Raw genomic sequence first — 14,626 nt, forward strand, 5'->3', positions numbered from 1 at the left:
GAGGGAGCAGCAGCATCGCTGAGCACACACCGACATAAACTGTGTTCAGGAAACAGGCCCGAGGGAGCTAAGTTTTTAAACCTGAGCTATGCTTTATTGATTTATTCTAGCTTGTGATGGGATGGCTTGACTTCCAGTTCTTCAGTCCATTAAAGAGCTGCATACCATCACTGACTTTCTTCTTTTTTTGTTTGCTGACACATTACAGCACGCCCAACACTGGAAGGCTGCAGGGACCGAGTGCCCAGGAGACACACAGAGTCCCTGGGGAAAAGGTGAAAGCCAGGTAGGGGTCTTGCATGTGTAGACCTGCATCTGGTTTTGACACACTTCCCATAGAATTTATCAGGTGGGAAGGAGAAAGAATGATCATATAATTATGAGACTTTGAGCAGGGAAAGGTCAATGGACTTGGTTCTAACAGTGTGTTTCAGTCAACCCCTCTGTTAACAGAGATTTCATTCTTCCCCCCAACCTTTAGCTCATGGGAGACCATTAAGCTTTACCATACTGTATGTAACTTGTAACTGTTACTACACGATGTAGTTACAGCAACATTTTACAGTTTTACATTCACGTTTTCAAAGTACTGCTCGATTCCTTGCTGCATTGGAAACGGGCCTGCTGAAACTCACATTTTCTATTTTCTATTTTCTATTACTGAAGAAGTCTGACTGCTATTTTTAGTGTGCCAGAAGGCTGTTCTAATACAAGACGTTTATTCCCCAATATTAAAAACCAGACATGAAGGGTTAACGAACACACAAGAGGCAGATTGTGATGGCAGCTTATAGAGGTTGCCCCCACCCAAAAATGCAGCATTTTCAGTCTTTAAAACACAGCATGAGAAATTCAATTGCATCCTTTTTATTTCAAATGCAGGATAATTCCCTGAGTAAGCAGCTTTTTTACTTAAATAAAACTTTTCCAGAACTTAAACTTGTGGAATAAGCTCACAGAGCTGAGGGTGAGCTGGAGGCGGCGTGTTCTTTGGCCCAGGGAAGCAGAGGCCTGGCAGGAGCTCCTGAACGATTCGCTCCCAGAGCTTCACGCTGCGCCGTCACCAGCCTCCTTCAGAACAGCAGCTTCCCCCACCTCTGCGTCTCCTCTCCGACTGATCTCTGGGGTTTGAATTACTCTTTGACTACTCTGCCATGAAAGAGATTTTTCATATTTGGTCTTAAAAAGTAATCCATGACCTGAAGAAACAAGGATGGGGAAAAAAAAAACAAAACACCTGAAATGAGATGACTGCACGGGTAAACAGAACAGCTCATCCCTTACAGTTACAAAGAATGGATCCTCATAGCCTGGAAACTGTAAATCCCAAGACTGTGGAAGCAGAAGAAACACTGTACATAGAAGGCAGAGCAGCCTTTAAAGATGTACTATAAAACTTTAGTTAGATTTTAGTATGTATCTTTTAACACCCCCCACCCCGTAAGCCAGAGATTAAAGGAATGACCATACATGGGAGATGAGACATTTGTTCAGTGACTTAAGGGCAGCTGCACCTACCTGGACAGTCTGCTGTCTCTTTGAATGCTCTTTTCTTACAGCATCCTCGGCACATGTTAAACACACATTTATTGCCCTGGGTTGGGATGGGGGTTAAAGAAGCTTGTATCAGTGAAAATGAAATTATTATTATTTACTGTAATAAGCAACAACAATACAGCTCTGCACAATCAGACCTTTGGAAAAAACCCATGTACTTGGGCATTTACACCTGAATCTAACAAAGCTGACAGAGCTGATGTCATGAGGGGTGGGGAAGCCCCAACTATCAACTGTTTGCACATAGAGGACAAAAAACAAAACAAGCAAACAAAAAAATTCCACATTCGACTTCTGCAACATCAGTAATCTGTTGGGCAGCCCGAGTTACACAACACAAGCAGACAAGTGCCATAAGCACTCTGGAACAAATTATGACATTTGTTACACATGAGCTTGCTGTAGTTCTCTGTGAGAGTTATGTGACACACGGTGCTTGACATGCTTGCTGCCATCTGCAGCTAGGCCTAAAATAAATGTTACCACAGCAATTACTTCCCTACTTGCAGCTTAAAATATACCTTAGCATATATTAAAATATAACATGACCCTTAGGGGACAGCAGCAGGTGAGTCTTAGATAACTTCAACTTGCCTATAATAGACCTGGTGTCTGGTGCTTTGGCTCACAGGTGTTTAGTGATCCCTTAGGAAAGTGGGGTTTTGTTGTTCAGAGTATCTCCCTCCACCCCAATTAAAAATGCCTTCATGTTTAGGCAGCCCTTGGTTGAATTTTTTTTTTTTTTTTTCTCCCCCATTCCATGACATAACTTAGAAACACACATGCTAGGGGAAAAATACAAAAGGATACAGGCCCAGTCACAAGATGTCAGGGGCTGCCTGCAACATTACACTGATGTAAGAGCAAAACAAAAATGAGACTAAGCCCAGCTTCAGACAATCGTGGTTGACACACCAAGCTGTCACCTGGATTAGCTGTGAAACAGGATGGCTTTGAAAGCAGGCCAATGCATGCTCAATGTTTTCCCAATAATGAACACAGCAAGAAGAACATTTTCTTCTGTAGCTGCAGCTCCAAACTGAGTCCCAGATGGCTGCTATGTCTAAGGTGCTGTAAGTGTGTGACAAGAGAGAAAAACACCACACACGTGTGTCCCTGACTCCTCCCCATACCTGTAATGCCACTTTTTCAGCTAGAACACAAAGTTATTCCTTGCATCTTACACTGTACATCTGCATGGACAGGTGTATTAGCAGCAATAAATACACTCTGCTCACCTAGCTCAGCAGCATCTACCTGTCAAGGAAACAGCTATGCTCTTCTCCAAGGGAAAACAAGAAAAAAAGCCCAATGAACTCTTTCCAAGTATCAAATATTTGAAATTTCAACTATACATGCTATACACCACCTGGAAAAAAACTGGTTTGTTTAATGGTGAACATTGCTGTTAATCTGCTATCAAAAACAGAGCTGAGAATGACTAGGTGCTTATTCTTGTTCTGGTTAAGAGCACAGATCCAAACCCAACAAAAACCAGAGCTGCAGACCGTGCCTGACACTCACTACAGACCATACTGCACCGGTGTTTTAAGTATTTGTACCAGTATACCACTGACACCAGTTATTCAAATGCTCAATCCTTTCAGAAGAAAACCACCCACCACTAACCCTAGCAAGAGGGGTTCTCTTTCTGATTTCACAGTAGAATATACATGTGTAATCACTGGAAGTTTGGAGATTTGTTTCCAAGAGATCTTGGGAAGTTCACCAAACTCACTCAACTGTCTTAGCAATAAACATCCTCAGCAGCCCTAAGTCTGCACTTATTTGGAAAGGAAGGCAAATGATCTCAACCTACATATGTCAGTGATTTTAGTGCAGCACCTTCACCTCAGAGACTGGCCACAGTTAATAGCTGAGAGGCTTTTGTGTAAGTATGGACTTTTTTTTTTTCCCCTACGTATCAGCAGGACTTGGAATGTGTTCATTACTGGACACCTTAGGATTTAAGAGTCATAGAACAGTTGGGGTTGGAAGGGACCTTTAAAGGCCATCTAGTCCAGCCCCTGCCATGAGCAGGGACATCCTCAACTAGATCAGGTTGCTCAGAGCCCCGTCCAACCTGGCTTTGAAGCTTCCAGGAATGGACATCAACCCCTTTCCTGGGTAACCTGTCCCAGTGTTCCACCATTGTAAGAAGTGTCTTGCTTATTATCTAGTCTGAATCTGCCCTCTTCTAGTTTAAAATCATTTCCCCTTGTCCTACTGCATCAGGCCCTACTAAAAAGCCTGTCCCCATCTTTCTTTTAAGCCCCCTTTAAGTACTGAAAAGCCACAATAAGGTCTCCCCGGGGCCTTCTCTGTCCGTGTTGGTGATGAAGACGTTGAACAGCACCAGTCCCAGCACGGAGCCCAGGGGACACCGCGCGCCACTGATCCCCATCGGACACCGAGCCACTGGCCGCTGCGTGGTCACTTCACTCCCGTTTAATGGAAATGCTTTACAACATTGGCACTGACTTACCTTAGGGTTTCCACACTGATCACATTTTGCATATTTGGCTGGAAGAGAGGAAGAGAGAGAGAGAGAGACACCTGATTTCAGCAACGGTATCTTTATGGGGAATAAAGTAAATTTAAAAAAATATCAGAATCAGACAAAGCTTGGTGCTTTTCCAGTCCAGCAGAGACTCTTTTTGAAAAAAAAATAGAGTACCTCAAAGAACAGTGCAAAGGTGAAGATACTTTGACTTTTTAAATGCCTCTAAGCTAAATCCAAACATAGAAAATTTTAATCCTCAAGTGCAACAGAGGACATCTGCTTGAAATGAATATGAAATTTCAATTTCAAATACGAGTGACAGCTACAATTTCATTTGTAAAGCATTTTGACCTTAAAAAGATGCTCATAGTGGATCAGTGAGCTATGACTTTGATCTTTATTTTCTTTACTAATGAACATAATTTGAACCACATTGCCCACTGCCAAAATTTCCTGATAATCCTCCCTCTTTTTAAAGAAGTTTCTACAAATACACAAAGAAAATAAACAGTGGCAATTTATGTCAAATGTGGTATCACCAACTTTCCATGCATTTATGGAACGGAAATATGGAACTTACGTTTTAAAGATGGATCAAAGCTTTTATTTGGATTTCTTAACTTCTTTTTTTGTTTGTTCTTTGATAGAAGCTCAGAATTTGCATCTTCCTCCTCTTCTAGAGCACGTTTCCCTCTCACACCTTTTTCAGTCCCACTGGCTCCATTCTCCTTGCATCTCTCCTTTGGCCTGAAACAGTAAATATCGTCATAAGTTGGCTGAAGGGGAGAACTAGGTGTTCCCTGGCAACTATTCTGGCTTACAGAAATCTGGGTATACTGTAACCCTTTCTATCATGGCTAAATTACAAGGAAGTGTCATTGTCCTTTGAAGTGGAATAGAACCACCTAAATTCTTTGTTAACATTGGCTGTTAACAGACACACTGTCAGATACATCGGTTGGAAAGTCAATGAAAGTTGGCCAGTTAAATTGGTTAAAACACCTGTTAACCTGTTATTCCCAGGTTTTACTTAAGTATTAAATCTTGACAGGCCCGTTCTCTTCTTCAGCCCAGTTTTCACAACAGAAAGGGAATAAACTATCTGAAAAGCTTGTCCATACAGCACAAGCATCCTCTATAGAATACAATTTAGTTCCCATCTTTGCGACCCTGGCAATTGCCAGCAACATCTGTGTTACAAATAACAATAAAGTACTGTCAGGTAGCATATTTGTTGCACATCAGGTTCTCTTTCTGAGCTGCAGTGGAATTCTTGTTTTTTACTTTCCATAGAGAGAGAAATCTGAGGAGGCTCTAAAGGAGAAGATGCATACAATGAGCAACATCTCCACAAACAAAGCAATAACCAGGAAAAAAACAAAGCAGAATAAAAATAATCCAAAGTCTTCACTTATTTTCAAAGAATGTAAGCTCCTAGACCAGAACTGGATGGCTCTGTAACAACAGTAGAGGTGGAAAGGCCTACGGGTACCTGCCCATGTTGGAACAGATAACTCACCCTGGCCTGATGTATGGCTGACAGATCCAGTGGAAAAAAGGCAACCCTTCTTTTGGCTTTTCTCCTTCTTTCTGATTAGCTATTTCTTCCTGCAGCATAGAGTTACAGTCAGTTTCATGGAGTTCTCAGGAAATACTCTAAATAATACTTCAAACTCCAGGAAACCACAAATTGGAATTCAAACTAACAGTTACTGACAGTCAAAAAAACTCTACTAAGAGAGATGAATTGAAACAGATGTGTAACTCCTAGATCAACTTCATACCATGTAAAGTTGTTCAGGCTTAAGGGGCAGCATGCTACTGTAGTGAAGTACCAATACCAAGGTTGTAAGCCCCAAAGTTCAGGTGACTAAGGGACATCAACTGCACGACATACATCACAAATTCCCACCGAGTGAGGACAGTGTTGTTCTGGGAGATTAGGGCCCATCTTGGTACCTGGCATCGTAGCTTCAGCTCCCTGTTGACATCTACAATGCCCTCTAGAGTCTTCACTTTTGCTAATTCTTCACGCAGCTGCTGGTAAACTTGAAGCCTGAGGCAAATCCCAAACATCAAGTCATATTTATTCATTATTGCTAGACTGAGGAGATCAACTAAAAATGTCTTTATAAAAGCTTTTGATAGATTTTTTCTTGCTGCACTTGACTTTGGTAGAAGCTTATCTTCTAAACCCAGGGAAAAGCACACATACTTGCTCCTCTTTTCCAAATAAATACTTGGCATACGACCAAGGTACTTTGAGATAAGCTTAACATGAACTTACAGTGCATCAGCTGCTCCTCAGTAACTGCCCATGGCCATGCTCTTACTCCGCAATAAATGCAAGACAGCTTGCCTCACAATGAACAAGGAGTTAGTTAACTCATGTTTGGCATAAGTCTGTGTGTGCATGTGAGCAGTTACCACACGGCAGCTGATGTGCTGTGAGCTCACGCCCCAGCTTATCTTGTGGTGACTTGTTCATTCCCCGGGCCCCGTTTCCCAGATACCGTCCAGAGCAAAGGCCTTGGCCCAGAGAAGAAAACCTTGCAGCATACTGATTCTGGCCAAACAAATCCTTGTCCAGAAAAGCAGGACACTTGCTAAGCAGGATGAGCCCTGAAAACATTCAGAGTTCTCTGGAGATACTCACGTGTGATGCCAGAGCTTGAAGAGATGAGCCCTGACGTAAGACAATGGACAAGGGTACTTCTGCACTATCTCCAGATACTCCTCAGCCATCTCCCACACCAATGGGTTTCGGCCCTCAAACAAAGCTGGGTTATGAAGATTACCTTCTAAGGAACGAAAAGAAATACTCAAACTTTCATTTCAGGACTGAAACAGAAAACAAAATCCAGGCTCTGGAGCTTGATCAGCTCTGTTTTGAGTCTACCAGCCAGTCACAGACACATCACCCATGTACTCGCAAAGAGGAACACAGGGCCCATAAAAGTCTAGCTTGACCTCAGGATACTGTATTTCACTATACAATTCTTAACTGAGCCAAATAACTTGTATCTAATTAAAGTACATTTTCCAGAAAGGCATCCAATCTTGACACAAAACCAGAACAAAAATTAATAAATAGAGAAATCACTGCTTTTGTTGCCCAGTGGTTAAATACTTGGACAATGGGTGTCTTACCTTATGTCTGTGTTCACATCTGTCTGGCCTAAATTTACAGATACTCCTTCTCACCATGCTTTTCTAACTAGCTTCACAAGCCTTTTGTTAACCAGTATTTTCTAAAAGTAAGATTCTATAATCCCCCAGAAAATACGTTCCATTGTTTCAATTGTGTGAGTGATGGAAAGCTTTTCCTGATGTCTATCCCAGCTCCTCCTGTAGGAAGCAATGCCAATTCTTTCTCATCTCAACCTGACAAGAACCATCTGCAGGAATATTAATCAGCAGACACACTGCATCAATATCCATTCAAAAACCATTCCACCGATTAACAGATGTCATGAAAATATTCCAGGGCAACAGGAGTCCCATATGCCTTTGCCAAGTAATTAGACTTGAGCTGTCCACTCAATGGTACTACAAGTCCAACACAACAATTCTTACAAACCCTAAGTGATTCCCGGCCCTGGTGAGAGATGGCCAGTGCAACGGGAGAGAGAATGGCCACTCAGCTTTCAGTCAGAGCTGTTCGCCAGGTCAGTCTGACGTATGCTTTAATACATGAGACTGCTAAGACTAGGAAACAGTTCATATTCTCATCTATTATGAGTAGAAGTTCATTTTCTTTACCTGCACTCATGACACCATGCACTCCTGTCTTACGGATACATTCTTCCACATCACTGAGACACTGGATGTTTCCATTTGCAAATACAGGAATGCTTACAGCTTTTCTATACCAGTGAATAAAACAGATGCATAAAATTGAGAATTAGACTCAAGCTAGAAATTCTACTCCTGTCACACAAATGTGTTTGTTCTTCAATGCCACTGCACACTCAGCTTAAAATCTACCTTGGCAGCATGTTGGCAGAAATCCACTCGGACTGGTCTGCTCACTAACCTGACAGCTTGAATGTGCTCCCAAGATGCCACGCCAGCAAGCGGCCCCTTCTGTTCTTTAGTGCGGCCGTGCACAGTCAGCAGCTAGAACACACAGGGAGATTTACTTTTCATGTGTATGAACCACTGGGACAAATCCACCGACAAAAACTTCCTTTCACCCCATACACTTCACGGATGCCACTGAATTCCCACTGCTGTTTCAACAGTGCAGGGACTCTGGTATCACAGAGAACATCAGCAACTCACCTACCATGGCATGGGCTTGGGCTTCTTTCAGCTTGCTATTCTGAAGCAGGACAAGATTGTATCTTGGGCGAGCCTACAGATTTCCTTTGGCATTGCCTCCCAGTTGTGATTCACTCTGGAATCTGTGGTATCTCAACCTGGCTTGCTCCTCAGCAGATGGCCTGAATACGCTCAGTGCTGGCTCTAACTACAGACTGACTCTTCCAGTTTAACTGGAGTTAAATCCTAGAAGGCTGCCTATTTCTTCACCAGTGGTGGTCATTTTTGATACTGTTTTTTTCTATAGTCCTGTGGATTTCATGCATTCACACAGCCTCCTGCAGCACTGTTAGACTGAGATGCTCACCACAGTGAAGGATGCCACACTGTGCACTGATTATAAGAGAGACTCTGAAATCATCGTGTCTTACTTGTGCTCATACTCATTACTCATACTATTGACCTGCTACCTATGACAAGTACATACAATCTCTCTGCACCCCATTTTCTCTGTCTGTAAGACAAGGCAGCCTATTCACCTCCACAGTACACCAAGACCTGGTCATCAGATGCTTTACACAGAGACACATGTCCAATGCAACAGTACAGGGAGCAGCTGCCTCCTTACCTGGCAGCCAGCCTTCTCCAGCATCTGTGCATACTTCACTGTCTTGTCAATGTCTGGGAAAACGCGGATTTTGCATGTGATGGGAACAGAGAGCTTCTCGTTAGCCAGTAAAACTGGGAAAGATTGAAAAGACAGGTAAGTGGGCTGCACAATGCTATGAAAAGTGCCTACTCTCCTCAAGACCTGATACTGGGTATAGTATGGAAAAAGCCTGAAAAGTTAATGCTATGCAGTTCTCACAGCTTAAACAGTCAGCAATGTCCTCTGCGATCCTTATTGCCCAAGTTAACAAGTAACAGTAAAACATGAAGCACAAAATCTGCATGCTAACAAGAAGGCATAAAATAGTCAGCATTTAATAGCCCTTGTGTTTCCACTGCATCAAACCTTCACCTTCAGGGACCACCCCCCTCAAATCTTAATCATTGATACAGGTTTACTATCATCACAGACTCCTATACTACTTTGCCAACATTAACACTTGCTTGTCCACTTTTCCTACAAGAGATGCTTTGCTTCATTCCAAATTATCACCCAAATGATCATCACAAGTAGAGTCTTGTCCATGGCAAGCAGAGGCTTATCAGCTGAGGTAGGCTGTGCACCCAATTAAGTAGTAAATGTAGGTTACAGAGTCTGGGCGAAATCCGGAACAACATGTTAAACTCCCACAGCCTTTACACAGTGCTCAGGATCGGAAAACTACTAAAAGGAGCTAATGAAGACACCAAGCAGGTGAACGCAGCAACGGCGTGCCTGAAATTCTCTTCCACAGCTTGGACGTGTCATGTAGGAAGTCCTGCTGTCTCCTAATCCAAATCCTAGGAGCTCTAATGATAGGTACTTCCCTTTCAAAGGAATGAGCAAGGTGCAAGCAGAAAACCGTACTCCATCATTTTAAAGAATGCTGGGGGAGAAGGAGAAAGAGGAAGCTTTGCCCATCTTTCATACAATATCCTAATAACACAATTCTCTTACTAGACAGCCTGGGTTCTCACCCAACTAGATGACCTGGGTTCTCCTCTCACCTTGAGGCTGTTCTGATTTGCATCTTTCACTCCTAAGAAAAGTGCCCTGACAACCACATAACGTGCTGGGCAGGGAAGCACTGTCTATCTTTCCATGTTCTCAGCAGTGTCTTTGTGCCAAACATCATTCAAGATTCCCTGGACCACAGGGAATGCAAACAGAAGTAAGACTCTAACTTCACAGTCGAGACACTTGCTTAAAAGTGGAATGAAAGCACATTCTCAGCTCTACACAATGATCAAAACCTTACTTTTTAAATCCGTTCCAAATGCGTTTCTTAAAAAAAATCTGATACTGTTCAAAACTGCTACCGATAGTCTGAAAGCATCCTACACAAACTAGAGGAGAGGCACAAGGTGCTATGGTGTGGACAGAAAGAGTACACTGAGTTCATCAGAAAAGGCCAACGGTGGCTTCAAGCAGAAACACAACTCCTGGCACCCAAGAACTTCCCAGTGAAAAAGGCACTGGGAGTTCTGCTGTTTCTAGAGTTGGAGAGCCACTGAGTCATTATTAGATCAGGACTTAATCGACTCACTTTCACCTGAAGTCTGCTTCAGGTACTGAAGTCTTTTAGCAGATCTAGCATGAGCTTGTAGTGGGGTACCACCAAATATCTTGAGGGTCCCACTGTAATACAGTAAGAAAGAAAAAAAACCAAACCAAACACAACCCTCCCCAAAGAAACATGCTGCACCTCCTTTCCCCCCAAATCCCTAAACCTCCTCTCAATGGCGAGTTCATCTCATTGCCTCACTGAAGTGAGGCCTCTCTAAGGACTTACTCATTCTCTGAAGAAGATCCCACTCCTCTTGCAGAAATGCTCCGTAGTGACCTGTAACAAAATGGCACGTGACAGACTTGTACAAAGGAGTAAGATTCTGACGCATACAGCTTTCATAAACGTTCACATCCAAGGAGACACTTGGATGCCTCACTGGCAGACAGAGAGTTGCTCTGGCTGCCCGAACTGGAGGAGTTGGATCATTCTGTTCCCCATGACATCAAACAATGAATCCCCACACCCCACCTTCACTGCTGCTCCCTAAGGCTGGTGGTATTGACACTGGCAGCTCAAAGTTCAATTTCCAGGGGTTTAGACCAGGTGTTTAAAAATTCTCTTCAGGATAAAACCTGATCAGATTGAAAGATCTATTTGCCCTGTACATCACTGATGATTTCCTATTGGTCTTTGAAAGGCATTTTAGAAGAGGAGCAGGCAGTTACTGAACAAATCCTTCCTCAGCATCCTAACAGATTCAAAATTTTCAAGCTCTGGTTCTTGTTTCCAAACACAGCTATCTTTGGCATATCTTTAGGGAATTCAGCAGGTGTTATCCTTTTATACATTAATGTGAATAAACTGTGCAAGTATCAAGGAAACAGGAGATGCTAAGTGTCTGCATGATGTAATTTTAAACGCAGTTTTGCAGAATGAGGCTACATGAGCAACTGAAGTCAGAAAGAAAAATCAAGCTCTTGCTATAAATACTTTTTCTGAAGGATATTCTACATACACAAGCTGTCACTCACGAAAAGTTGGAATTATCAGTATACTGAATTTCTCTTTAGGTACTGAAAGCATTACCTGTTAAAGCAGGTGTAACTAAGTCTGACTTCAGCAGTTACTGCAGCCACCTCTGCCACCAAGGCTTAAGTTGGTCCTCGTGATGTTTTACTGCCAATGTTTACCTTTGAAACATACCATTTCTCTGTTTATCCAGGGTTCATATTTGCACATACCTCTCTTTGCAATCATTTGGGGGCAACCCAAATTTAGGTCTATGGCATCACAATAATCCTGAGCCAACAGTGCTGCTTGGACAAACACTTCAGGGTCATTGGCACAGAACTGAGAAAGACAAAGAAAAGTGGAATAAACAGGCAATAGATTTCTTCAAGTACTAACACATTATGACATAGTTATAAAGTAACGACTTGCTACGGAAAACAGGCATAATACGCACAGTTAATAATAACAAACACCATTACTCAAAAAAACCCCAAACAAAAACTATCGCACTTACCAGCTAAAGATCCTCAACCTTCAAATGACAAAATGAGAAAGATGAGCATTCAAGAGGCAAAGAAATATTTGTAGACTATTTTACATGTAGTACCCAAGAATATGAGGGAGTAGCTCTTAACATCCCCCGCAGAGCAAATAGCTGTAGCATTTAAATACATCAAGGTGGTGCAGAAGAGTTACCTGCGGTGTCTCTGGGTTCTGAGACAATTCAAACTTTGCAGACACCAGTAAGCACCACTGCCTTCAAAATGAGTTCACAAAGAAACCTCCCTCCCACAGAAAAAGGAGAATATACAGAGCTGTAGTGAGACAGACCAAAGCTCCACCTCATCCTGCTCTGACAATGCTCAACAACAGACAGCTAGGGAACAGCAGAGGCTGGAAAGCATCTTCAAGGACTCTGGAAGCAGAAGTGGTATTTCCTGTACCTAATGACCCTCAGTAGAGTTTTTCTTTATTTGTTTTCTAAATTCGTGTAATCCCTCAGCATCCAGTACATCCCATGGTAATGAATTTTGCAGTTTATCACCACCCTTACTTAACACTCATTTCCCATTCGTCATCTTCAGATCCCTCATACTTCCATGGACTCCTCTCATCTCTCCTCTCAGTCAGGGGAGACACTTCTCTTCCAGGGTGAAAAGTCCTCATCCATTTAACTGCTCCACACGTGGAACTCAAGCTGTTCCTCCGCTCATGCCAACTGCCTTTCCCTCCATTACTCTCCAGCTCCGCAGGCCCCCCCCCCTCTTTGGGATGGAGGAAAGTACCTGAACCTCACGCAGTACCCAGGGAGAAGCAGCACAAGTGCATCTTTGTCTTCTTTGCATCCTTTTCCTATAGCGAAGCATTGACCTCATGGTTACAGAGAACTACAAAAATGTGATCCTCCCCGAGGGTATCGGATCTGGAACAACCCCTGACTCTAGAAGATGAGTCTGTCTCTGAAGATGAGGTGCAGAGAACTGAACCCCCTGAGAGAAGTCCAGTGCCCCGGGCCCCCGCGGTTAAGACACCAAATCCTCTCTGTCAGACAGGGGATAAACAGAAAAACACACGTATCTTCGTGAGCTAAGTACTGTCAGCGGGATCTAGGTGAAGAAAATGCGATTTCTGACCTCCTAGAGAACCCTCTAGGGTAAAACGCGGGTGAGAGCGACTCATGCGCACTCGGAAAACGTCTGGGAGGTGAAGGGAGCCGGGCCGGAGGAGGGGGCGAGGGCGCATTCGGCAGCGCCGACCGGGAGCTCCCGGGGCGGCTCCTCCTGGCGGGCCGGGACGCCGCTCCCGGAGCCGCCGCCGCCGCCCCCCTGCCGTGCCGGGCCCTTCCCCGGCGGCGCCGGTGCTCACCTGCACGATCAGCGGCCGGTCCTCGGGACAGGCCTCGCCATAGAGGTTCTCGCGGCGGTAGTTGGCGTCCCTGAGGAAGACCTGGGCGTGCAGCATCGGCGTGTAGCAGAGCTGGGCGCCGTGGCGACGGCTCAGCAGCCTCCAGGCCAGCTCGCTCTGGTCCACCATGGGCGCCACCACGTAGTGGGCGCTGCGCAGCGTCTCCCTCCAGAAGGCCTCCCCGCGCAGCTTCGGCATCGCCCGCCCGCGCCGCCGCGCCGGGGCTCGCAGCAGCCGCCTGAGGCCCCGCGGCGGGCGCGATGGCTGGGCCCCGGCAGGGCACGGAGGCGGCCGGACGGTGCCACCGCCATCTCGCTCCGGCCGGCTCCGCCGTGCGCTGCGCGCCGGCCCCCCCGGAAACCGCGGCCGCCGCCAGTGGGGGCCGCGCGCGGAGGAGCTCGGGCAAGCGCGGCGCGGCCTGCGGCCTGCGGCGGGGCGCGGCCGCGCTGCCCCGGTTTCGCGGCGGTGGCGGGGGCACTGGCCGGGGCTCTGCGGGCCGCTGCTCGGACCCCCCCCCCCGCGCCGGCCGAGGCCCGGACCCGCGCCCCCGCCGGAGAGGCGGCCTCCCCGCCGCGGCGCGGCCGGTACGTGCCCGGCGCAGCGCGGCCCCGGCCCGCCCCGCCCGCGGAGCGCGCGAGTCCCGGGGCGCGTTCGGGGCTCTGCCCGTCGGCCCGGGAGACGCGGCCGCTGCGCACAAGAGCTCGGGCTGCGCCGGGGCGTCTCACCCGCCCCTGGCGCCAGACGGTCGGGGCAGGGGACGCACCGGCTGAACCGAAAACAGTCACAGACGGGACAAACGCGACCCTCCGGCAGCGCTCTGTAAAGCCGCTGAGCGCCGCCGGGTGAGCGCAGGGCAGGATTTCCTCTTCTCTGCCCGCACCTTCCCGAACGTCAGAAGTGCTGCAGCTCTGCTCCAGCCGAAACATCCACGTAACTTAGTCACAGGGCTTTAGATATTTTTTCCACCAAGGAGAAAAACTCAAAATCGTTCTCCAACAAACCGCCAGCCCCTAGGCAGGGTTCCACGTACGGTCCAACTGCTCCGTAAGCGTTAGAGCCTCCCCCGGCAGCCTTTCACAGTTCACCGGCAAAGCCCACGTTTCTTTCCCCTCCAGAACGTTCCAGCGCCCAGGCTGCGATGAACCCTGCTGCAGGAACAGCTAAGCTTCAAGCTCTTCTGAGTCTTTTCTACCATTTCCCACTATCTTACAGAGGCGTAAAGAAGCAC

General features: G+C 45.9%; 1 protein-coding gene across 2 annotated transcripts; it reads right to left on the reverse strand.

Annotated features, from left to right (window-relative positions):
* Positions 1 to 844: 844 nt before the first annotated feature.
* On the reverse strand, positions 845 to 13,721 carry DUS1L (dihydrouridine synthase 1 like). 2 transcript variants are annotated; one of them, XM_074921935.1, is made up of 13 exons: positions 13,360 to 13,721; positions 11,724 to 11,832; positions 10,765 to 10,815; positions 8,952 to 9,064; positions 8,097 to 8,179; positions 7,823 to 7,926; positions 6,717 to 6,861; positions 6,020 to 6,116; positions 5,580 to 5,668; positions 4,641 to 4,807; positions 4,043 to 4,080; positions 1,519 to 1,594; positions 845 to 1,199 (listed from the first exon to the last, which is right to left on the reverse strand). In XM_074921935.1, exons 1-13 carry the CDS (start codon positions 13,594 to 13,596, stop codon positions 1,048 to 1,050), a joined length of 1,461 nt encoding a protein of 486 aa, XP_074778036.1. In that variant the 5' UTR covers positions 13,597 to 13,721; the 3' UTR covers positions 845 to 1,047. The 2 variants fall into 2 exon arrangements, with proteins under 2 accessions (XP_074778036.1, XP_074778037.1); XM_074921936.1 differs by lacking the exons at positions 5,580 to 5,668; positions 6,020 to 6,116.
* Between the last annotated feature and the right edge of the window lie 905 nt (positions 13,722 to 14,626).

Source organism: Athene noctua, chromosome 18 (assembly GCF_965140245.1).
Source record: "Athene noctua chromosome 18, bAthNoc1.hap1.1, whole genome shotgun sequence".
Taxonomy (NCBI): Eukaryota; Metazoa; Chordata; class Aves; order Strigiformes; family Strigidae; genus Athene; species Athene noctua.